General features: G+C 38.8%; 1 protein-coding gene, 1 non-coding gene and 1 pseudogene across 5 annotated transcripts in view; 2 read left to right on the top strand and 1 right to left on the bottom strand.

Moving 5' to 3' along the window:
• Positions 1-24,078, bottom strand: part of Kiaa0586 (KIAA0586 ortholog) — a 124,921-nt gene that overhangs the window by 87,309 nt on the left and 13,534 nt on the right. For 2 of the 4 annotated variants that reach the window (XR_003850519.1, XM_008839510.3), the window contains exons 8-15: positions 19,835-20,002; positions 17,129-17,252; positions 11,491-11,623; positions 9,450-9,664; positions 8,604-8,676; positions 6,835-7,062; positions 4,924-5,098; positions 674-868 (exon numbers count right to left, since the gene is read on the bottom strand). Coding sequence is in view for 3 of the 4 variants with exons in the window: in XM_008839510.3 (XP_008837732.1) it covers positions 674-868; positions 4,924-5,098; positions 6,835-7,062; positions 8,604-8,676; positions 9,450-9,664; positions 11,491-11,623; positions 17,129-17,252; positions 19,835-20,002 (1,311 nt within the window). In the remaining variant the exon portion in view is untranslated. The remainder of the gene's footprint in view (positions 1-673; positions 869-4,923; positions 5,099-6,834; positions 7,063-8,603; positions 8,677-9,449; positions 9,665-11,490; positions 11,624-17,128; positions 17,253-19,834; positions 20,003-24,078) is intronic. The other 2 variants (XM_029566669.1, XM_029566670.1) reach the window with 2 other exon arrangements.
• On the top strand, positions 1,255-4,339 carry LOC103739250 (annotated as a pseudogene).
• Positions 7,200-7,266, top strand: LOC115071443. The gene has a single exon (XR_003850531.1). It is a non-coding gene; the product is annotated as a small nucleolar RNA SNORD95 (small nucleolar RNA).

Raw genomic sequence — 24,078 nt, forward strand, 5'->3', positions numbered from 1 at the left:
TGGAATAAAAAATAAATTATTCAAAAAAAAATAGGTCTCACTAATGTATCTCTTGCTGGCCTGGAGCTCATTATGTAGATCAGGTTGGGCTTGAACTCACAGAGCTCCACCTGCCTCTACCTCCTAAGTGCTGGGATTAAATACATGTGCCACTACATCTGGCTACTTCTTGAATTATGTATGTCAATGACATATTAATTATTTCAACTACAGCAATGTACCAAAAGAAGAGTTCCTGTGAGCAATATTATAGGAAGACTTTAGGGTTTCCAAGATTGCTATTACATAGTATAAACTACATTCTGAAACCCTCCCCACATACAAGTAACACATAGAACAACCAGTAGGTAACTGACTGTCAGTACCATTTTATAAGTTCTGTTACTATTCATAAGGAAAACTCCCCCAATTTGGGGCTGGAGAGATGGCTCAGTGGTTAAGAGCACTGGCTATCTAGCAAAGGATCTGGGTTCAGTTCCCAAGCACCCATATCGAGGCTAACAACCACCTCTAACTCCAGTTCCAGAGGATCCAAAACCCTCTTCTGCCCTCTGTGGGCATTATATGACACAGTTACACTTACATACACACAGGCAAAACCTCATAGACATAAAAAAAATACTAATAAATAAATAATTAAAATACTTCTCCCATATATTTTTCTGGTTCTTACCTAGAAGAATTGCCATAGGAATCAGATGACCTTCCAGGGTACCCGAAATAGTAGGCATTTCTCTACTTGGGCTGAACAAATATTGCTGATCACCAGGAGGTAGTGTAATAATGGGCTGCTGAATTTTAGAATCCATCTTCATAGGTTTGACTGCATAAAATTCAGTTTGTGTTCTTGCTGACTTGACTTTAGTGCCTGTAAGAATCATCAGTGGCAGATATTTGAAAATATTATTTGAGCCAGGTGTGGTGGTGCAACCCTTTAATCCCAGTGCTCTAGAGGCAGAGGCAGGTGAATCTTTATGAAATAGAGGCCAGCCTGATCTACATAGCAAGTTCCAGGCCAGCTGGAACTTATATATATATATATATATATATATATATATGTATATATATATATATGCATATTACATATATATAGTATGTATGATAAAATAAATAAAAATTGAATGTCTACTATCTATCTACCTGGAAATACAACTCATCCTCATGGCAAGATTTCATTCAATTTAATAAGGCTATAGGGTTTGCAAATAGAAATACCATATAGACCAGAGTTTAGTGAACTTGCTAACTGGCCCGATGGCAATCACTTGGGTCTTAGTGGCCATGTATTCTTGGCTTCAACTACTCAGCTCTGCTATTGTGTCATGAAAGCAGCCATCACTAAATGAATGGGCACAGCTATGTTCAGATAGAGCTTTACTAATAAAAAAAGCCATGCTCATTTGTTTGGTGGCTGTTTTCATGATACAGAAGCACAGTCACTTACAGACCATCATTTGCCTGCCCCTGAGATTATGAACTTGTGTAGTTACTGTGACATAACAGACAGGGTGATTAGAAAAATGAATCAAGATTCTGAAGAATATTCAGCTATCTCTTTTTCCCAACGCATATTTTTATCAAATTTTTGCACATTACATCTTAATCATATTTAAACCCCTCCCCTATCTGTATCCTTATCTGCCCGCCCCCACTGGATTTCATGCAGTCTATCATATATGTTAAGGCCTATTAAGTCAGGTTTGTTTACCTAGATGTGCCTCAGTGTTATCTTTAAACTCATTAATTTTTCCCCATAATATAAAAGGTTAATGACCACTTTTTGGAATAGTATTCTTCCCCCATTCTCTCATTATATCTACATTTATGTCATAATTCTGAATAACCAGCCTTATTCTTTGAAATTATGAACAGTTAATCTAATTCTATAGTTATTTAAATTTTACACTAGCTAATATTATATATATATTTTTATCCCTAGTATGTCAATTTACATAGACATTATATTCTAAATTATTAAAAACTTAATCTGCCAGGCATAGTGACCCAGCACTCAGGAGTCTGGGGCAGGAAGACTGCCATGAGTTCTAGCCTGGCCAGTGCTACAATAGCAAGATCATATCTTTAAAAAAAAAAAAGAGAGAGAGAGAGAGATGGGTGTAGTCATGCATACCTTTAATGCCAGCACTCAGGAGGCAGAGGTAGGTGGAGCTCTATGAAATTCAGCGCAGCCTGGTCTACAAAGCAAGTTCCAGGCTAGCTGGGGCTATAGGGAGACCCTGTCTCAAAAAAACAGGGCTGGAGAGATAGGCTCAGTGCCAAGCAGTTTAGAGCACTTGCTGTTTTCTCAAAGAACCTGTTAGGTTCCTAGCACCCACATTAGGCAGCTCACAACCACCTATCCAGGGGATCTGATACCCTATTTTGGCCTCCTCAGGCACCCACACATATGTGGCATATAAAAACACATACATATAAATAAAAATAAATATTTAACAAAAAACAATATGTAAATAAAACAAAACAAAAATCTGATTATCTCTTAAGGAAAAGATTAATTTCTTTTCCTCTACAGAGAGGAAAAACAGCAGGTATCAAGGCTATGGTCAATCATTATGTGCATAGGCTCTCATTCACTTTTACCTTAAAAGGGTAACAGCAAAGTTATTGGGGGTGTGGGGCTGGAGAGATGGCCCAGGAGTTAAAAATGTTTACTCTTCTTTCAGAAAGGGGACCTAAGTTTGGTTCCCAGAACCCAGATCACAATGTACTATAACTCCAGCTCCAGAGGATGTGACACCCTCTGGCTCCCATGGACATAAGTACACATGTAGTAAGCATAAGCTCATGAAGGCACATACACATACATAAATAAGAATTTTTTAAGTTATTTGAGGATCTAGAAGTGTTTTAAATCTTAAGATACTATGTTGGAAAGCTTTCAAAATCCCAAATATAATTTTAACAATAATTCTCCAATATCTAAGAGAAAACATTATGGTAAATACATTCACAGTTAAATGGCTTACAAAAATAGTAAGGGTTTGTAGATAGCCTGATATCCAACATGATCAACTAATAATTACAAAGGAAAGGAAACTAAAGCAACTGCCACAGCTCTAACTTCTAGAAGGGATAAGAAAGGAAAATGGGTTGATATCCACTAATTATATTGTTAACAAAGCTATGGATTTCTAAGCTATAAGCTGAGAAACTTGAAAAATGTACCCAAAATTAACAGACTCAATATTTTACTAAGTTCTATTCAAATACCTATGAAATGGTTGACACGAGTCAAAACACATAGTGAGAAATGAAAACGTTTTAATTGTATAAAAAAGCCACAAAGCATTTCAACTAGAGCCAGTCACCTGCCACACCTGGAACTGGACTCACACTATAAACCCTTAGCCAGAAGATCACAAAGTGCACATCTACAAGAACTGAAGCAGCAGGTAAAAGGACATGAACTCAAGGAGCCATCTGACACATTGCAGATATTGACTGGGCACCTAAGAGTGACTGAATCTCACTTATGGGGGCCTACATCTGGGATCAGAAAGACGGCATCTGGAAGCCAATCCTGGTGATCCTAAGGGTTAATCCCAGAGTCACTTTTGTGAAGAGGTCCCACTAGGTAACAAGTTTGCTATGAGGAGTGAAGCCCAGATCATATCTGTTTGTTACTTCAAGTCTAAAAATGACTGGTAGGTAAGCAGGCACATTAAAAAGTTCCACTGCCTTTAGCTTGGACTGGCATCCCAACAATGTTTTGCTGGCTGAAGGCTCATGGGATTTCAAATGCAGACTGTTCTCTGCCTACATAAAAGAAGTGGATGAAAAGCCAGTCAGCAACCCCTGGGACAGCAAAATGTCTTTTGGTCAGCTGAGGTCTGAGTTTGGGGGAAGCAGCACTAGAGGCTGGGTGCATGTGGTCAGCTTCTCTACCAGTGGGAATGCCTGGCCTAGGTCAGCCATGACAGCACCGTGTTGGTTCCTGAAGCTTTGAGCAGCATGCAGGTCTCAACTCTGAAAATTGAGTCCTGCCACTCCTGAGTGTGTCATTTGTCTCGCTGTTGACCACAACTTCTGCCCAATGCTCTTTAACTATAGCTGTGGCTGCTTTACCTTTATCTCCAAGCTAGACATTCCAGAAAAGAGCATCCGGCACATCCTGTCCCCATGGGGTTCTTGTGCAACAAGGGCAAGAGGACCACAACCAGGACAGAGACACTGCTCCAGGAAAGCATCACTCAAGTGTCTATTTATAAGGTGGACACACAAGATTGTCTAAATTTTGCATTTCTGGCATTGATGGAACCATGACAATTGGGATTTCAAGACCCTAGAGTCCCCGATCCAGAGTCTCTGGACAACGTGAGGAATGAGCCTCCACCATCCAGCTTGAGGAATCGACAGACCATGGCTCTGCCTGCACCATAAACACTGTTCCGTAGATCAACAGAGAGTGCCTGTTTATTTGGGTATTGTTGGTAAGTGTTGGTTTTAATGCAGCAGTACTTTGTTTTCTGTTTTGTTCTTTTCCTTTTGTTTTGTTTTGATTTTGCTACTTTGTTCCATTTTGACTGCTTCTCTTTAAGTAGTTTGTTATGGAGAATTGTCACACTAACTTGCAGGAAAGGGTGAGGGGCAAGGATAAGCTGTCTGCTAGAAATTTAAATAAAAATCCTGAATGTGTGGGGGGAAAAAAAGCAATAAAAAGTTGTCATCTTTGCTATCTAAGAGTTTTTGGTAATAAACAAAACTGCAAAAGTATCCATATACACTTTGCAACAGTAAATAGCAGATGTAATCTTGACTTTCTGGTCTATTTCTTCTTCCACTCCTATGCATTATAAATTGAACTGCATGTATAATTATTTTTTAAAAAGCAAACGAGAAAATATTACATATTAAGCTGATACTAGAAATAATGTGGTTAAAAAAAAAAAACAGGCTCCTTACCTTTAACTCGTTCTATCACTTTGGGTCTCTGTGGTCTGATCTTAGGAGATGGAGAACTGAATCTGAGATAAGGTCCTTTTTTAAGAGTGCTGCGGTGGCCTTGATAAACGGGCTTCCCATATACTTGTAACATGTAAGCCTCATCTTGTTTAACTGTGGTTGATTTCAAAAGCCCCTAAGTACACAAAAAATATCAACCTCACTATGAAAATAGTAAATCACCCACCTAGGAAACATGAAAGTTTTTACATTACTAAGTATATGTTCAACACCAAAGCAACATTTAAATACACTTTACACATGTATTATATTTAAATACAATAAAATATAATAAACTTAGTCTTTAAATGACTTTGTAACTCCTGACTCCATAATCAAAATGTCACAGAAAGACAGCATTATTAAGCACTAAGTGCCAAGCACTGAATTAGATTCTTTAGATTCTTTACTACTCTGCTCAACAATCTATGCTTAACATTTAAAGAAAAAGCACAGTTAGAGCAGTTGGGGAAAAAAAAAATACCTGAGATGGAAAATTCCTCTCCAAGTATCTAGCACCATGCTTTGAGCTCACAAGGAATTAAAAATAATTTATTAAATTTAAAATAAACACAAAGACGAACACACTTTTGAGTAACATGAATTTTTACTAATAACAGATATCTAGACAGTCTTTAGATACACCTAGTGTAACTGAATACTGTGAGTGTAAGTATGAGCTCTAGAGCTGGGCATGCAGCCCTAAGTGACATATCTACAATGCAACCTCTACACCCAAGGCTCAGGCGACATCATGGAAGAGGGGGTAAAAAGAATGTAAGGGGGGGCAAGACCTCAGCTGGTAGTTAATGCATTATAAACATGATGGGGAAGTTACACCACTGAAATCTCCACAGTGTGGTGGTCTAACAAGATCTGCATAATGACAAAACCAGTGGACATGTCAGTTTGAATGAGGGACATTTCACAGGGTCCCACCTCCAGATAATGAACTAAAGGCAATCAATGAAGGCTGAAGGAGAGAGAATCGGTTTTCTCCAGGGACTAGCTCTCTGAGAGACTATCTAATCAAAAATGGGCATCCCTAAACACAGGTACACACTAGTACCACTGAATGGATTCAGAGCATTATATCTATAGATGTATATTTATAAATGTCTATGTGTGTGTGTATAACAATAATCAAAGAAGACAAGAAACTGTGAGGGGGAGACACAGGAGGAGTTGGAGGGGGACTAGGAAAGGTGGAAATAATGCAAATATAATATTCATGTTTGAAATTCTCAACAAATTTTTTTAAATTTTTAAATAAAGCTGGCTGGAGAGATGGCTAGCAGTTAAGAGTACTGAATGCTCTTGCAGAGGACCTGGGTTCAATTCCCAGCACCCACAGATGGTGGCTAACAACCATCTATAACTCCAGTTCGAGGGAATCTGATGCCCTCTTTTGACCTCTACAGGCATTGGATGACATTGGTACATCTACCTACATGTAGGCAATATACTCATACACATAAAATAAAAATAACAAATAAATAAATAAAGTTGGACATAATGTTGTGTGCCTGTCACAAAGCTACTTGGGAGGTTAAGGCAGGAATTCTGTCTGAGTTCAGGAGTTTGAGGATAACTTGGGCAACAAAATAAGACCCTATTTCTTAACAAAAAAGCAAAACACAAAAGAAAAAAAAAAAACAACTAAGAATGAGGTTTTAGATGAACGTACGGATTTCGTGGGCTTTCACATTATAGGTCCAAGTCTTAAATAGTCAGAGGTGTATGCGCCTAGTTTATGTTTATATAGTTCTTCATATTTTAAAAACGTCTTCACATTCACTTCATTATTTGTGTCTTTAAGGAAATGATCAGCACAATGCAACATTTATGCCACAGATGAGACTAAGATCTTACCTCTTTCTTCTCTTTCTGTGAAGTTGAGGCAGGCACGCTCCTTATAGGTGGACTTCTAAAACGCTCCTGTATTTGTTTTTGAGAATGCTGCCTTGGAATTATAGATTTGTTCACAGGTGTGTCTTGTGTGTTGGTTTTAATAGCTCTACTCAGACTCTGAGCTTTCCTGGTCCTTTGACTCTTCAGATCAAATCTCTCTTGTTCATAATCTTTTCTTGTAAGTTCTTCCTAAGGTAACCAAGATTAAAATTACTTAAAACCAATATAAACAGAAAAATTTTCACACTAGAAAACATTGGCATTTATTTTTGTTGTTTATGTAAGTATCATATAGTAATTTAAAATGCTTTAAAAGTAAAGGACATTGAGCGCTGATGGCCCAACGTGCCATCTGAGTTACACTGCTGAAATCCAGAGGCTGTTTCTGAGCTGCTGCCTGGAAAATAAAAAAAAATTTAAAAAAAATAATAAATTAATTAAAAATAAATAAATAAATAAATAAATAAATAAAATAACATAAAGGACATTAGCTTACGACATGAAAAAACTATTTCTCTGGAAGAATAAACCAAAACCTAGGAAGACACAAGGCACTGTTGTACACACTTATAATTCCAGGAGGAAGAGCTCCAGGTGAAGGCCCCCTGGGCTGCACAGAGACATCCTATCTCAATAAAGAAAGCAAGCCTAAAACTAGAAAGACTAGTATTTTATGGAGTATGGGGAACAGGAGATGGACAGGGAGGAGAGAGGTGTTAAAAGCATTTTCATACCTTTTGATGTTTGAATCATATGAATTTAGTAACTTTAGAAATACAAACATAAAAAAAAAATTTCAAAACAAGCAAGTCATTTGTAATAAAACTCTGAAATGAAAATTTGTAAATTGAAGTTATTTGAAAATTAAAACAAACATTTCACACAGGATTAATAGTGGTCAAGGGACACATATTGCCAGTTGGCTATAGAGTCAGAACTGGATTCCCAGTCTTTTGACTCTTACTTCAACTTTTTTTTCTGGTGAGTTATATAGTGACAAGTATAAATTCTTTATAACTGCATTAGAGATACACATCTCTACGCAACAAAGTTTAAGATATATATTCCATGTTTGCTGCTGCAGAAGCAGAGCTGACATTTTACCTCCCTACCACTGTGAGTAAACATGAAAGCACACCTTAGGGAAAAAAAATCACCTTGCATTCTGAGATAAAAATAACAGGTTGGCATGTCTCGTTCTGTGCCTTCAAATACATAAAATTTTAAAGCACTCCCTATTACTGATCACCTAGGAAAAATAACTCCCAGACTTTTTGACATCTGAAGATGTACCCTATCCTTTAGGCCAGCCTGGGAAATTTAGTGGGGAAAAAAAAAAAAACCTAAAAAGCAGGTAAAGGATCAACTTAGTGGTAGAGCACTGCCTACCATGAGAGTAGCCCTAGGTTCAATCTCCAGTACTGAAAAAAGTGGGGGGAAAAGAATTATAAGAGCTGAGAGTGATGGCAGACACCTTTAATCCCAGCACTATGGAGGCAGAAGCAGGTAGATCTCTGTGAGATCAAGGCCAGCCTGGTCTACATAGTTTCAGGCCAGCTGTGGCTACAGGGAGACAGATCCTGTCTCAAAAAGAAGCCCCGCCCCCCCAAAAAAGGATTATAAGTAAACTTATATGTAAGGACTATTTTAAGAACAACCATACTAATAAGCTGAAATTTATGTTGTATTCTAAGAATTAATTTAATTTCAGTTCTTTTTACAAAACATACCTGAATTTCTGCTGAAATGATTTTAATCCACTCATCTACTTTCTTTCTAATTCTAATTTTCTCTGACATCTCCCTACAAAAGAGAAAAAGAAACTTTCTTAAATTAGCCTTAAAGTATTGAGAAGGATCAGATATGAATGTCTTTTCTAGATTTAAATCTACTTTGTAACCCAACATCCTTCATTAAAAAAAGAAAAAGTAATGGTATTAGTTTTCATTAAATGTTTGAAGGAAAAAATGTTTGAAAAGAACTAAAAGAAATTAAGTATCAGTAAGAGGGCAATATGAGCTGGAGAGATGGCTCAGTGGTTAAGAGCACTGACTGCTCTTCCAGAGACCCAGGTTCAGTTCCGAACACTCACGTGGTGGCTACCAACCATTCCTCACTCCAGTTCCAGGGGAAACAATGCTTTCTTCTGGTCTCGGCAGGCACTGCATGCACACAGTGTACTTGCATGCAGGCAAAACACTCACACAAATAAAATAATTAAAAAAAAAAAAAAAAAAAGGCGGCGGCTAGGCATGGTGGCACATGCATTTAGTCCCAACTCTCAGGAGGCAGAGGAAGGTGGATATCTGTGAGTTCAAGGCCAGCCTGGTCTATACAGCAAGTTCCAGGTCAGCTGGGGCTACAGAGAGACCCTGTCTCAAAAAAAAAAAAAAGAGGGAAAAATGTAATGAAAAACAACAGTCAGTGGTAAGAAGCAGTATTTCCACATCTTCAAAGGCAATAAGGGGTCTTTTCTAAATATGAAAGCACAAGCAAAGTGAGAGCTTAGAAAAAGAAACTAAGAAAGTAGAACTGACAGCTTCATAGTAACTTTGTGATGCCACATCCTGCCTTACCTATTGGATAAGGCGTTGATAAATGAATACATAGCAGCTCCATCTTTTGCATGAATAATTGCTTCCAAGTTTTCTTCTAGTACTTTTTTATTATTTTGTACACCTCTCAAAATCTTCTCAGCATCTTTCAACACAGATTTTGTATCAGCTGTCTGAAGCTTAACAGAATTCTGTGGAAGATTTGAAAGCCTCAAGATAATTGGAGATTGTTTTGGCTTAAAAGAAAAAAAAAAGACAGAAACTTCACCATGCTAAACTCTCACTGGTTATTATAATCCAAAGAAGAGGGCTGGAAAGATGGCTCATGGTTAAGACTGTTTGCTGCTTAAGCTTAAGTCAGCATTGTCTTCTGGTGTTAAAGGCAGCCCTGGTCTCTTCGCTGAACTTACACCAATACAAATGAATGCACAGAGAGTTCATCTTGAGCTAGTTCTATTAGGTGTAAATTCACACTATTTTAATTTTTTATGCAATCTGATTAGTAGATGAGCTTGGATTTAAAATCCATCAAAGAATCTTATGACAGGAATTGTTACATAGTAATACTGCAGTTTTCAATAAAGATTGACTTGTATTGAAAAAAGAGAGTTCTTGCTGTTCTTCCAGAAGACCTAAGTTCAGTTCCCAACACCCATACTGGGCAGCTCACAATAGGAACCAATGCCCTCTTCTGGACTCTACAGGCACCCACACACATGTGGCATACATGTATAAAGACACACATAAATACGTAAACAAAAAATAAAAATAAATCTTTAATCCAAAGCAGATCTCCCTTTCTTTCTTACTGTCCACTACAAATTGGAAAGTCAAGACCAGGTGTAGTGGCCCACTGCGATGATTCCTGCACCCAGGAGGCAAGAAACAGGAGGATAGCTGTACCCAGGTACAAAACTAAAAGAGTGGCTGGAGAGATGGCACAGTGGTTAAGAATGCACACTGATCTTGTAGAGAACCCTAGTTTGATTCCCAGCACACACATTTGGTAACTTACAACCACCTATGATTCTAGTTCCAGGTGATCTGACAATCTCCTCTGGCCTTTGTGGGCAGTACACTCATGTGCACAAATATTTACACATGTACACACACACACACACACACACACACACACACATATATATGTGTAATAGGGCACCTTCTTGACCATAGCTATGCCATGTTTAGGTTTAGGCTGAGTCTAGTCTCTGAATTATCAGGCAGTTGGCCCAGGGTATGGGAACACATGTCAGCTAGACCACAGTTGTCTTGGGAACAGGTCACAGTGTCCCAGAGTGTACCTGCTAACTGCAGATTTATGGCTTCTGTAGGTTATGCTTGACTGGCTTCTGCAAAATAGCAATTGTTACTTAATAGAATAGACATTGTTAACGGGGCTCTCCACCTATAAGCTTGGGAACTTAAACTTTTCACCCCTGGGTACAGTTTCTCTGTATAAAAGCTTACCCTAGAGATGGCTTAGTGCTACACACCTGGGTTCCAACACCCTTGTGTAGTAGCCCTGGCCAGTAACGACCTTCATTCAGCAAAACTTTGTCTGAGTGATCTTCTCTGGTGAAGCACCCCACAACAATAGAAAAAGAAGTAGAGAGCCAGAAATGGCCATGTAGCAAGAACTGAAAGTGGAAATCACTTAGTAAAGGCTTAGTAAAGGCTTCTGAAATTTTTTTGTAAAGGAAACATATTTGACTAACATCTTTTTCAGTGCTTTACCTTCACCCTTCTGAATTCTGTCTTGATGACTTTTTTATTCCTTCATATTTTTTGTTTAGTCTTTTGAGACAGGGTCTTATGTAGCCCAGGTTGCATTCAAATTCCCTATGTAGGCCAGGATAACCTTGAGTTTCTGATTCTCCTGCCTCTACCTCCCTAGTGCTGAGATTACAGGTGTGCACCAGCATGCCCAGGTTTATGCAGTGCTGGAGAATAAAGCCAGAGCTTCATGAATGCTAGGCAAGTACTCTATCCACTGAGCTAATCCCCAGTCCTTCTTTCATAATTCAAACCTTAAGAATCATCAACTTTTTAATTCCCACCATACCTGGAATGTGCCATTTCTTTCTTTCTTCTTTAAACCAAGACCATGAACAACACCATCATGCTTCTGTGTCATTACATTAGCTGCTCCTAACTCTTCATAGGAAGGAAATCTCTGTGAAGGGAGAGTCTCGGTGCTACAAAAGATGGGAAGAAAAATTAGTATAAATTCAGTAAGTATTTGATACATGAATACAATACATTCTTAGGTATATATTGCTAAATGACATCGTACTAAAATACAACAAACACAGAAAATCACAAGAAAAAAAATTTGATCCAAAATATTTAAGTGCAGCAGGAAAAGAGCAGAGAAAGGTCTTGTTTACAAGATACAAGGAGCACTTCAGAGAAGAGTGGAGGAAAAACTCTTAAAATCTGCAACTCCACAGAGCCATGACAACACCAACAAAATTCATCAACACCAACTGTTTGCAGAACTCTAGAAATTAACGAAAGCCTTGCAACAAGCCAAGAACTTATTAAAGAAAATTAGCTGACTGTGAGTCAGGAGAGCAAGCTGCATGGCATTGCCCACAGAGGTCAGAAGAGAGTGTGGAATCACCTGGAATGGAGTTACGGATGGTTGTTAGCTGCCACGTGTGTGCTGACAATTAAACCCAGATCCTCTAAAAGAGCAGCCAGTGTTCTTAACCACTGAGCCATCTCTCCAGCCCCTCCAGATAGCCATTATTAACTAGAGACCATTATGCTAAGTAAAATAAGCCATGCTCAGAAAGACAAATAAGACATACTTTCTCATATGAAAATTTTTAATTGTGTATATGTATATCTATGTCTATGTGTATGTGTATGTACATGTGTACGTGTGTGTATGTGTGTATGCCTGTGTGTGTGTGTGTGTGAGAGAGAGAGAGAGAGAGAGAGAGAGAGAGAGAGAGAGAGAGAGAGGAGAGTAGAAAGGGAACCGTGAGAAAAAAGGAAAAGATCTGGGAAGGGAAGAAGGGAGACAAAGATGGAATATATGATGAAAGTGGAAAGTGGAAGGAAGAACTGTTTGGGGGAAGAAAGGGAAACAGCATACAGCCACACATCAAAAAGATCATCCACCATGATCAAGCAGGCTTTATTCCAGAGATGCAGGGATGGTTCAATATATGCAAGTCAATAAACGTCATAAATCATCTAAATGTACTCAAAGACAAAAATCACATGGTCATATCAATAGATGCAGAAAAGGCCTTTGACAAAATTCAGCATGGATTCATGATAAAAGTTCTAAGGGAATTGAATTGGAGGGAAAATACCTCACATAGTCAAAGCTATATACAATAAACTCACAGCCAGCATCATTCTAAATGTAAAAAAAACTAGAAGCACTCCCATTAAAATTAGGACCCAGACAAGGATGTCCACTATCTCCACTCCTTTTTAGTATAGTGCTTGAAACTCTTGCTAGAGCAAGAAGAAAAGAGAAGGAAATTAAAGGAGTACTAATTGGAAAAGAAGAGGTCAAATTATCCCTTTTTTGCTGATGATATGATACGATACCTAAGAAATCCCAAAAATTCCACTGGAAACTCCTAGCGTTGATTAACACTTTCAGTAAAGTGGAAGGTTACAAAATTAATTGACAAAAATCAGTAGCCTTTCTGTATACCAATAACAAGCAATTGGAGAAAGAGTACAGGGAAACCTTCCCATTTACGATAAAAAAAGAAATTCTTGGAATAAACCTGACCAAAATATCAAAGATCTCTACAACAAAAATTTTAAATCTTTAAAGAAAGAAATTGAGGAAGACAACAGAAGATGGAAGGACCTCCCATGCCCATGGAATTAATTGGTGAAATATTAAAGAATTAATGTTGTGAAAATAACCATCCTCCCAAAAGCAATATATAGATTCAATGCAATCCCAATCAAAATGCCCATGGTATACGTCACAGAATTAGAAAAAAAAATCCTAAAATTCATATGGAAGCACAAAAGACCCCAGATAGTCAATAAGATTAACAGCTGGAGTCTCACCAGTAACTATACACAGAGATTGTGACCTGCCCAAGCCTAAGTGGCACATCTAAGATGCAACCTCCACACCTAAGGCTCACAGAATATAGAACAAGGGATAAAGAGAACACTAATGCATCTTTCAATTCTCATCAATGAAGCTTCCTGATGCAACAGAGGGCCAGGAATGCACAAGGTCACAAATGGCTAAAACATAAAGAATAAAAGTCCTCAGAGTGTGGGTCCTTGGACAGGATTCCTATATTAAAATCTATCCATACAGGGCTGAAAGAGTGTAAGAGCCAGGGAGAAGGTACATGACCATATAGAAATAGTCCTACAGGCTCTTGGGACCCTTCTCTTATGAACCTACAGCAATGGTGTCAGCATGCACAAGACCCATGAAAACTCAAGCAGACAAAAACCCAGGACAGAACTGTGGAAATGAACAACAGGCCCTAATCTCCGTCAAAGAATTATTGGCAGCTGATTACTGCTGGATGAGGAAGAGCTGATCTTCTTAAAGGGAGGGACTCTAGATAGGCTGACTAGAACTCAGTGGATGAACTTGCACTAAGGGACGTCTGGGGACACTAACTTGACATGATAGGCCTTAACACAAATGACAGAATGTATGAATTCCAGTGGGTCAGGGGGAGGGGACTACAAGTAGGTGCCACTGGGGAAAGGTGGTATAAAGTTGATTAAGATGTTCTGTGTGGGGGCTGGAGAGATGGCTCAGTGGTTAAGAGTACTGGCTGTTCTTGCAGAAGATCCAGGTTCAATCCCAGCACCCATATAGTGGTTAACAACGATCCACAACTCCAGTTCCAGAGGATCAGATGCCCTCTTCTGGCTTCCACGGGCATTGCGTGACACAGGTGCACTTACGCATAGGCAGGCATAACACTCATACATATAAAATAAATATAAATAAAAATTTAAAAAGATGTTCTGTATTAACTACACAAAAATTCAATAAAAAATTAAAAATTCAAAAAAGCACATCCATTCTTAGACACATCACACATGCAGCCACAAACACACACACACACACACACACACACACACACACACAAGCTGAAGACAAAGAGAAAATCTTAAGAGTAGCAAAAGAAAATGACTCATTATATACAAAAAAATCCTTAAGAAGATTAACAGCTGGATTCTCTCCAGTAACTATCCAGGATGCAATGAATGCACAACACACTGAAAGAAAAAATGTCAACCAAAAGTACTAGAAAACTATCCTTTGAGAGGACACCAAACACCTGTAAGCACAGAAGGGAAGTCATCTGCAAGTCGAGGGAAGACACCATAGAAGGGGGTAGCCCTATTTCACCTTCTTCTTGGAACTTGCAGCTTCTACTAATGTGAAAAAATAATTTCTGTTCAAGCAAAAACATAAGTAAGTTAAAGACCATCCTACATAAACAAAAATCAATAGAATTCATTGTTAAGTGAGCAAAACCTGCAAGAGATACCAATGAAAGTCCTTCATGGTGAAAGAAAAAGACACTAGACTCTAACATGAATCTATTTAAAGAAATAAACAGTACTGACAAAGGTAAACTATAATGGCAAACATAAATATCTGTGCTTTGTAAGTTTTTCTATCTATTTTTAAAGACAGCTGTATATAGCTGTCAAGTTGGTCTCAGCTGGTTGGTCTCATAATGTATAAAAACAGTACCTGTTCATAATAGCAGAAAGGATTAACAATGTTTAATGTGTTGAAATTAAATGAATATCAACCTGAACCAGATAATTTTAAATTAGTATGTCAATTGCAATTGCTGGGGCATCCATTAGAAAAACAACAGGGGGGCTGGAGAGATGGCTCAGTGGTTAAGAGCACTGACTGCTCTTGCAGAGAACCCGGGTTCGATTCCCAGCACCCACATGGCAGCTACGAACCATCCTTAACTCCAGTTCCAGGGAATCCAAAGCCCTCTTCTGACCTCCATGACATTGCACAACACAGGTACACTCACATACATGCAGGCAATATACTCATACACATAAAAAAATAATAAATAATACATTAGAAAAGAAAAGAAAAACAACAGGAACTGGAGAAGTGGCTCAGCAGTTAAGACCTCTAAGGGCATTGCACAACACGCATACACTTACATACATGCAGGCAATATACTCATACTCATACTCATAAAATAAAATGTAAAATATTCTGAGGAAAAAAACAACAAAAAATGTAGCAAAGGAACCAACAAATAAATGAAAATGGTATACTAAAAAATAGGTAATAGGAAAAAAGGCAGTAATGGAGGATAATAAAGTAAAAAGTCGCAAGACGTACAGAAACCACACAGCAACATGACAAAAGTAAGACTTACATTAATGTAAAAAAATTTAAACTGCACAACATTTCCAAATAAAAGTACTCAAATTGTGGCCTTTTAAAGTTTTCCTCACATTAAAGTTAAATGTAATTATCATGGCCAAGGTTTATTTAGGGTTTTTTTTGGTCTTTTTGAGACAGGGTCTCCCTGTAGCCCCAGATGGCCTGGAACTCACTATGTAGACCAGGCTGGCCTTGAACTCACAGAGATCTGCCTGCCTCTGCCTCCCAAGTGCTGGGACTACAGGCATGCACCACCACACCTGGCTCAGGTTTATTTAGTTTTTAAAAGTTTTTTTGTTTTATGTGTATGAGAGTTTAGCCTGCATGTATACAAGTGCACTCTTGTTTGCAATGCCCATGGAGACCAGAAGAGGGCATCGGATCCCCTGGAACTGGAGTTAATGACAGTTGTTAGCCAATATATGGGTTCTGGGAACTGAACGCCCATCCTCTGGATGAGTAGCCAATGCTCTTAACCATTAAGTCATCACTTCTGCCCTAGTTTTACTTGATTTAAAAGAATGTTTTTTCATGGCTGAGGATTTAAGCCAGGGCCTTGTACACACCTGGCAAGCACTCTACTATCATTAAGCTGTACCACAAGGCCCCCCAAAAAAATTATGCAAAATTTTAAATATACAACAGTAGAGATAGAGCACAATTGAACTTTCATACATCCATCACTTAACTTCATGGATCATCATTCTCAGGGTTAACACTGTTTATTCTACACCCTCAACCTACTTTCTCCAGGCCTACCTTCATATAAATCTACATATCGGGGCTGGAGAGATGGCTCAGCGGTTAAGAGCACTGACTGGTCTTGCAGAGGACTTGGGTTCGATTCCCAGCACCCACATGGCAGCTAAGAACCATCATTAACTCCAGTTCCAAGGGAATCCAAAGCCCTCTTCTGACCATGGCATTGTAAAACACGGGTGCACTCACATACATGCAGGCAATACACTCATACACATAAAGGGGCTGGAGAGATGGCTCAGCGGTTAAGAGCACTGACTGGTCTTGCAGAGGACTTGGGTTCGATTCCCAGCACCCACATGGCAGCTAAGAACCATCATTAACTCCAGTTCCAAGGGAATCCAAAGCCCTCTTCTGACCATGGCATTGTAAAACACGGGTGCACTCACATACATGCAGGCAATACACTCATACACATAAAACATAAACAGAAAACAGTAAATAAGCAAAGATTTTCAAAAGCAGTGTCAACATTAAATTCCTGAAAGAAATTTAGAACTCTAAACAAAGCCCTTTCCAGTCCAGCTTTGTTTCAGTCTCCTGCTTTTACCTCTCTCTTTTCTCAGAATTCCATCCCATTTTTGACCTGGTTAGTGAGGTTATGTCTGATGATTCACTTTTTCTTGTTAAAGAATCGTTACTATTCAGTATTTGTTCCAGCAGTCTTACATTTCCTATAACAGAAGAAACAGAGTCACCTCCACATAAATACTAGTTTACACCTTCGTAACTCCATCTCAAGTGCATTTGCACACTAGCCTGAATGACCACTCTTGTCATGATTCTCCAATTCACTCCATAACTGCTATGGTTTTTGCATGTGTTCACTAAATTCTGTGTTGGAAATGCAATCCTCAAAGTCACATATTAATGGTATTCGAAAGGGAGAGCCTTCCTAGTGTAATTGGGTCATTTGGATTCTTTCCTCCTGAGTGGACTGGTGGGTTATCAAGGGAGTGACTGTGCTATAAAACCAAGCTTTTCATACAAACATATGCCATTGAACTTCCAGAATAGTGAGCCAAATCTCTTTCATTATAAATTACCAAGCCTATGGGATTCAATTATTGCCCCTTAAAATACACTGAGACAAGCCGTGCGTGGTGGTGCATGCCTTTAATCCCAGCACTTGGGAGGCAGAGGCAGGCAGATCTCCGTGAGTTCAAGGCCAGCCTGGTCTACATAGTGAGTTCCAGGACAGCTGGGGCTACAGGGAGACCCTGTCTCAAAAAAAGACAAAAAAAAAAAAATAAATAAAAATACACTGAGACAAAAATGCAGACATAAATACACTTGTCAAGTAAAATGAAATATTCACCCCCTAATCCCATAAAAGCAACAATTGTAAAAAAAAAAAAGAAAACTATAGTTGTGCCAGATGTGGTGATACACATCTTTAATATCAGCACTTGGGAGATAGAGGCAGGTAGATCTCTTGTGAGATTGGGACCAGCCTGGTCTACATAGTGAGTTCCAGGCCAGCTGGAGCTACAGGGAGACTGTTGGGTCTCTGGGACCCTCATAATTGTGGCATAACTTATGACGAGGCCTATTGTAACTTCCTGAGCCTGATTAAAGTTTGGCGACCTGTCTCTGGCCGGTCACTTCCTTGTGGAGGTGACTCAGCAGGGCCCAACCTCAGACTGCCTCTCCCTAATCACAGCTGTCTGGGCCAATTCCCAGTGGCTCACTGCCATTGCCCCAGATGACATACACCTTTGCCCTCCCCTTTTCCACACCCCTTTTTGATTAAACTATATAAGGTAATGCCTGACGCAATAAAGTGAGTTCCTGTCTCGACAAGACTCCCGACTCACCATCCCACTCAGCCCCTAAGAGAGGAACACAGGCTGGTCCTGGCCTCTCTCCCTGTGCCGTACCTGTCGGAGAGCGATCCGACAGGAGACCCTGTTTCAGAAAACAAAAATGAAAACAACAAAAAACTATAGGTTCAAAATTTTCAATTATATAGGTTAAAAAGGTTAAGTTTATCTCTATATGAGACAGTAACGTTTTTATCATCACAAATATCATCAAATTGAACTACTTTAATAAATTCATAAAAACGAAGTTTGCTTCTTCCCAACAATAACTGAATAACTGGATGTTCCTATTAGCCTTGCTTTTTGTTTTTTGTTTTTTTTTTTTGGTCTTTTAAGACAGGGTCTCCCTGTAGCCCCAGCTGGCCCAGAGCTGTCTATGTGGACCATGCTGTCCTCAATCTCACAGAGATCCACCTGCCTCTGCCTCCTGAGTGCTGGGATTAAAGACATGCATCACCATGCCTGGCTTCATTTTCTAAATTCTTAAAACTTAGCTTGAATGCATTTAAATGATTTCAAGAATAAAGGTCTAAAGCTTAGTATTTTCACTTACTTCTACTAAAATGGCAAGGTTTTAAGGCTCTGTAGTATACTATTATTTCCCATAACAGAGGTCTTGTGTTTTATTAGGTTCATACCTTAGCACTTTTTCCAGTTGAACATGGTGATAAATGTTAATTTTCCTGAGTTTTACTGAAATTCATACCTAAAACCAATATAGGGGCTGGAGAGATAGCTCAGCAGTTAAGAACACTGACTGCTCTTGCAGAGGATCTGGGTTTGATTCCCAGCACCCACACAGCAGCCACGAACCATCTTTAATTCCAGTTCCAGGGGAATTCAAAGCCCTCTTCTGACCTCTGCGGCATTGCACAACCAAGTGCACTCACATGCATGCAGGAAATATACAAAGTAGAGCCTTGCTAGAAAGAGTGGATCACTAGGAACAGGCTCTGAGGTTTTATAGCCTCACTGCACTTCCTGTCTGCTTGTAGCTTCCTGACTGCAGATTCACTGTGACCAAACAGGCAAGCAACCATCATGCTCCTCCCACCATGCCTTCCCAGGATCCCTTCTTACACCATGAGCTACAACAAACCCACCATTCCTTAAGTTGCTTCTGCTCAGGTATTTGGTCACAGTAACAAGAAAAACAACTAGGGGTTAGAGAGAGGGCTCAGCCATTAAGAGCATTGGCTGCTCCCGCAGAGAACCCGGATTCAATTCCCAGTACCCACATGGCAGCTAACAACTTCTGTAATCCCAGTTCCAGTGGATCAATCTAACTTCTACATGCATTGCATGCACATGGTATACTTATATACATGCAGGCAAAACACTCATACATATATAAGATAAAAGTAAATAAGTCAAAAAAAGATTTAAAGAAAACTAATAACAAAAGTGGATACTAATTCTAATTGGTGTCTCACCTCTATAACCTGACAGTTCCATATTTTCTTTTTCTTCTATAGGGTCTTCCCTCTTTGATATTTTTTCATCTCTTGAAACAGGTACAGGAGCAAACCGTCGAGGTGCTGGTGTCTCCAAAGGAGATTTCTTCCCATCAAAATCTGTATCCTCAACTTCTCTTAAAGGTACTTTAACAGAAAAGAAGGAAATAAGGACTTATGATGTGGTTCAGTGGTAGAGTGCTCACAGGGTATCCATGAGGCCCTGGATTCAACCCCTAGGACCACCCCACCCTCCCACCCACACATAATCATAATAATAATAAGAGGGATAAATTTAACTTCCACAACCTTTGTAAGCTCCTAGGGGCTGAGGAAGTACGGAAGTACTTGCCTTGGGAAGCATAAAGACCCAAGGTCAAGTCTGAGAACAGACATTTAAAAGAAAAAGTCAGGTGTGGTGGTATGTGTGTGGATAGGCAGCAATAGATGGATCCCTGTAGCTCACTGACCAACAAGCCCAGCTGTTAGAGGAGTTTGAGGTCAGTGAAGAAACCCTGTCTTGAAACATAAGGTAGATGATGTCCAAGGAACGACACTGAGGTTGTCTTCTGGCCTCCACATGCATGGCCAAGCACATGTAGCTACATAGACACAAACATGAATACATACATACAATTTATTTTTTAAGTTCTAGGGTATTATTCTTCCCTGTACTTCAAAAAAAAAAAAAAAAAACACACACGAAAGTAGATAGGATCTATAGATTGTTAAAAAGTATATAGAAATAACTTTACCTTTGCTAGAAATCAAAAGTAACTACAAACATTTTAGGGGGCTGGAGAGATTGCTCAGTGGTTAGGAGCACTGGCTATTCATCCAGAGTACCTGGGTTTGATTCCCAGCACCCACATGGCTGCCAACAACCATCCCATTTCAGGGAATCCGACACTCTCTTCAGACCTCCATGGGCATTGCATGACATAGGTGGAGGCAAGGCACTTAAACACACAAAATAAAAATAATAAATAAAGGCCAGATGTGGTGGCACACACCTTAAATCCAGCACTTGGGAGGCAGAGGCAGGTGGATCTCTGTGAGTTTGAGGCCAGCCTGGTCTACACAGTGAGTTCCAGGCCAGCTGGGGTTAAAGGGAGACCCTGTCTCAGAAAGATCAAAAAAATAAAAAATAAAAAAATAACTAATAAACAAAAAAATAAATAAAATATTTTTTAAAACTACAAACATCGGGGCTGGAGAAATGGCTAAGAACACTGGCTGTTCTTGCAGAAGACCTGGGTTCGAATCCCAGTGTCCACATGGCAGCTAACAACTGTCTGTAACTCCAGTTCCAGGGGATCCATCAGCCTCTTCTAACCTCTGCGGGCATTGCATGACACGGGTGTATTTACCTACATGCAGGCAATACATGCATATACATAAAGTAAAAATAATAAAATTTAAAATATATATATAAACATTTCATAGGCAAAACCAGTAAGTAAGAATCAACATGATAGTGCTGATAGAGCTGTGATGAAAATGGCACAGCTAAGACATGTTGTGGGTTTTGGGGAGATTTTTTTGATGCAGGGTCTCCCTGTAGTCCCAGCTGATCTGGACTGGCCCTGTTAATTTCTTCAATTTTGTAATTTATTCTCTTTTGTCACTATAAAATAAAATTTTAAATTTTTATTTATTATTAAAATATTAATATTGAAATATTTAATATTTATTATAATAAAAAAAATAAATTGCTATAAGCCGGGCATGGTGACACACGCCTTTAATCCCAGCACTCAGGAGGCAGAGGCAGGTGGATCTCTGTGAGATCAAGGCCAGCCTGGTCTACCTAGCAAGTTCCAGGCCAGCTGGGGCTACAGAGAGCTTGTCTCAAAAAGACAAACAATAATCAAACTGAACATACAATCAATAAAATAGATTTTTCTTTTTCCTTTAAAACTCAAGACAGAAAAAAAGAATTATGCACAAGAAATTCTCTGGCACTGAGTGCACTAGAAAAGTAGTGTTTGGGGCTCAGAAGACACCACCCAGGCACAGGGCATCTGTCACCTTTGTTCTCAGCTAGGTAACCTTGAGCGAGCGAGCAAGCCAGAGGCTTCCTGTGCTTCATAACTCTTAAACTCACACAAATTACTTCCCAACAGTTCTGTAACCAGTATTCACCTGCTGCAGAGTATGAAAACTTTGTGAGTATAAGGACTCGTTAATGACTAATATAAAAGTGTTCTAATAAAGCAAATGTTGGAAATTATCATTAAAGTGACAGTCTATTTTCTTTAATGTGTTATTATTAATTGGAAACATATTCATTTATTTTAAATTCCAAAAGCTTAACAACTCATGTATTTTTATTATTATAAATTTTATTCAATGTATGTTCTACTTTTTAAATGCATCACTGTCACATAAACATGCATTTTAAATAAGATTTTAAAAATAAATAAAATAAACATATGCATTTGTAATTTGAAAACAGAAATAAGGAGTCACCCCTCCAAGTGGTTTCCCAAAGTTGTAGATGGTACCAAACCCTGTCCTTAGTGTTTTTTCCTACACATACCCCAGTACAGCCTGGTTATACTAAACAAGGTATGGCTCGTATCTTGAGGTCTGGACAAGATTTCATCATGCTATGCAGAATGACTTGAAATTTAAATTTAAGAATTGTTTATTTCTGGGACTGGAGAGAAACACTGGTTGTTCTTGCAGAAGACCCAGGTTCGAATCCCAGCACCCACATGGTAGCTAACAACTGTTGATAACTCCAGTTCCAGGGGATCCAACAGCCTCTTCTGTCTTCCGTGGGCATTGCACAACACGGGTACACACACCTGCATGCAGGCAATACACTCATACACATAAAATAAAGATAATAAATGAAATATATTTTAAAAAGAATCGTTTATTTCTGAATTACTCATTTAATAATTTTAAAACAGGAGTTGAGTTTAGCTCAGTAAAACTTTGGCAAGTGAAACCACAGATTTTTTTTACCTATGTTCTTCTTAGCATGCTTTCCCTAACCCTTTGGGCTTCCTTATCTTTCTCTAAAGACCGTTCCCCATCGTGTGGCTACCTCATGGCCGACCTCCATTTTCCTCCTCTAGGTAGCTGCTGAGATTTAGTTTGTCTGCCCTGGGGTTTCCCTTTTAAATGCTAAAAAAAATTGCCCTTGAGCATAAAAAAAGAAAAAATAAATAACCAGGAGATTACACTAGTTTTTAATTGTACTAGGATCAATTTTTTTATGAGAAAAATAGTAAAAATGCAGTTTGTCAGTCAATTAGAAAATTGTATGACTAGTATTTCTGATTCTAGACAAGTGAATTTTTTCTAAAATTTTAAGTGCTTCTGACAACTTTGAAAACTATCGATTAGAATCATAGATTAGGACATAATTGGAATAAGTTTCAAGGTACTGTAAAACTTACTTGAGCTAAAAAAAATTTTAGGGGCTGGAGATATGATTCAGCAGTTAAGAGCACTGACTGCTCTTGCAGAGAATCCGGGGTTTGATTCCCAACACCCACATAGAGGCTAACAACCATCAACCATCTATACTCCAGTTCCAGGGGATTCAATGCTCTCTTCTGACCACCACCAGCATTGCATGACGGAGTGCATTTACACACATGCAGGCAATATATGCAAACACTTAAAAATAATAAACTTTCTTTTTGTAAATATTTTATTTATTATTTTTATTTTATATGTATGAGTGTCACGCCTGCATGTAGGTAAGTGCACCCATGTCGAAAATGTCCGCAGAGGTCAGAAGAGGCTGATGGATCCCCTGGGACTGGAGTTATGGACAGTTGTTAGCTGCCATGGGATTCGAACCCAGGTCTTCTGCAAGAACAGTCAGTGTTCTTAACCACTGAACCATTTCTCCAGCCCCACAAATTTTTTTTTTTTTTTATTTTTTAAGGGAGGCTGAAAAGATGACTCAGAAGTTAAGCTGCTCTTACAAAGGACCCAGGTTTGGTTCTCAGCACCCACAAGACAATGGCTAGCAACTTTCTGTAACTTCAGTTTCACAAGACCTGATGCCCTCTTCTGTCCTCCTCATGCACTGCATTAACACAGGTACACTTAATACATGCAGGCAAAACACTTCATACACATAAAATAAAAACAAAAAAATCATTTTAAATAACTGTCTAAAACTAAGCCTTTCAATAATAAACTTTATAAAACTAAGTCTCCTACCATTTAATAAGTTTACATTTTTATTATATATA

Source organism: Nannospalax galili, unplaced genomic scaffold, assembly GCF_000622305.1.
Source record: "Nannospalax galili isolate Female #2095 unplaced genomic scaffold, S.galili_v1.0 scaffold336, whole genome shotgun sequence".
Lineage (NCBI taxonomy): Eukaryota > Metazoa > Chordata > Mammalia > Rodentia > Spalacidae > Nannospalax > Nannospalax galili.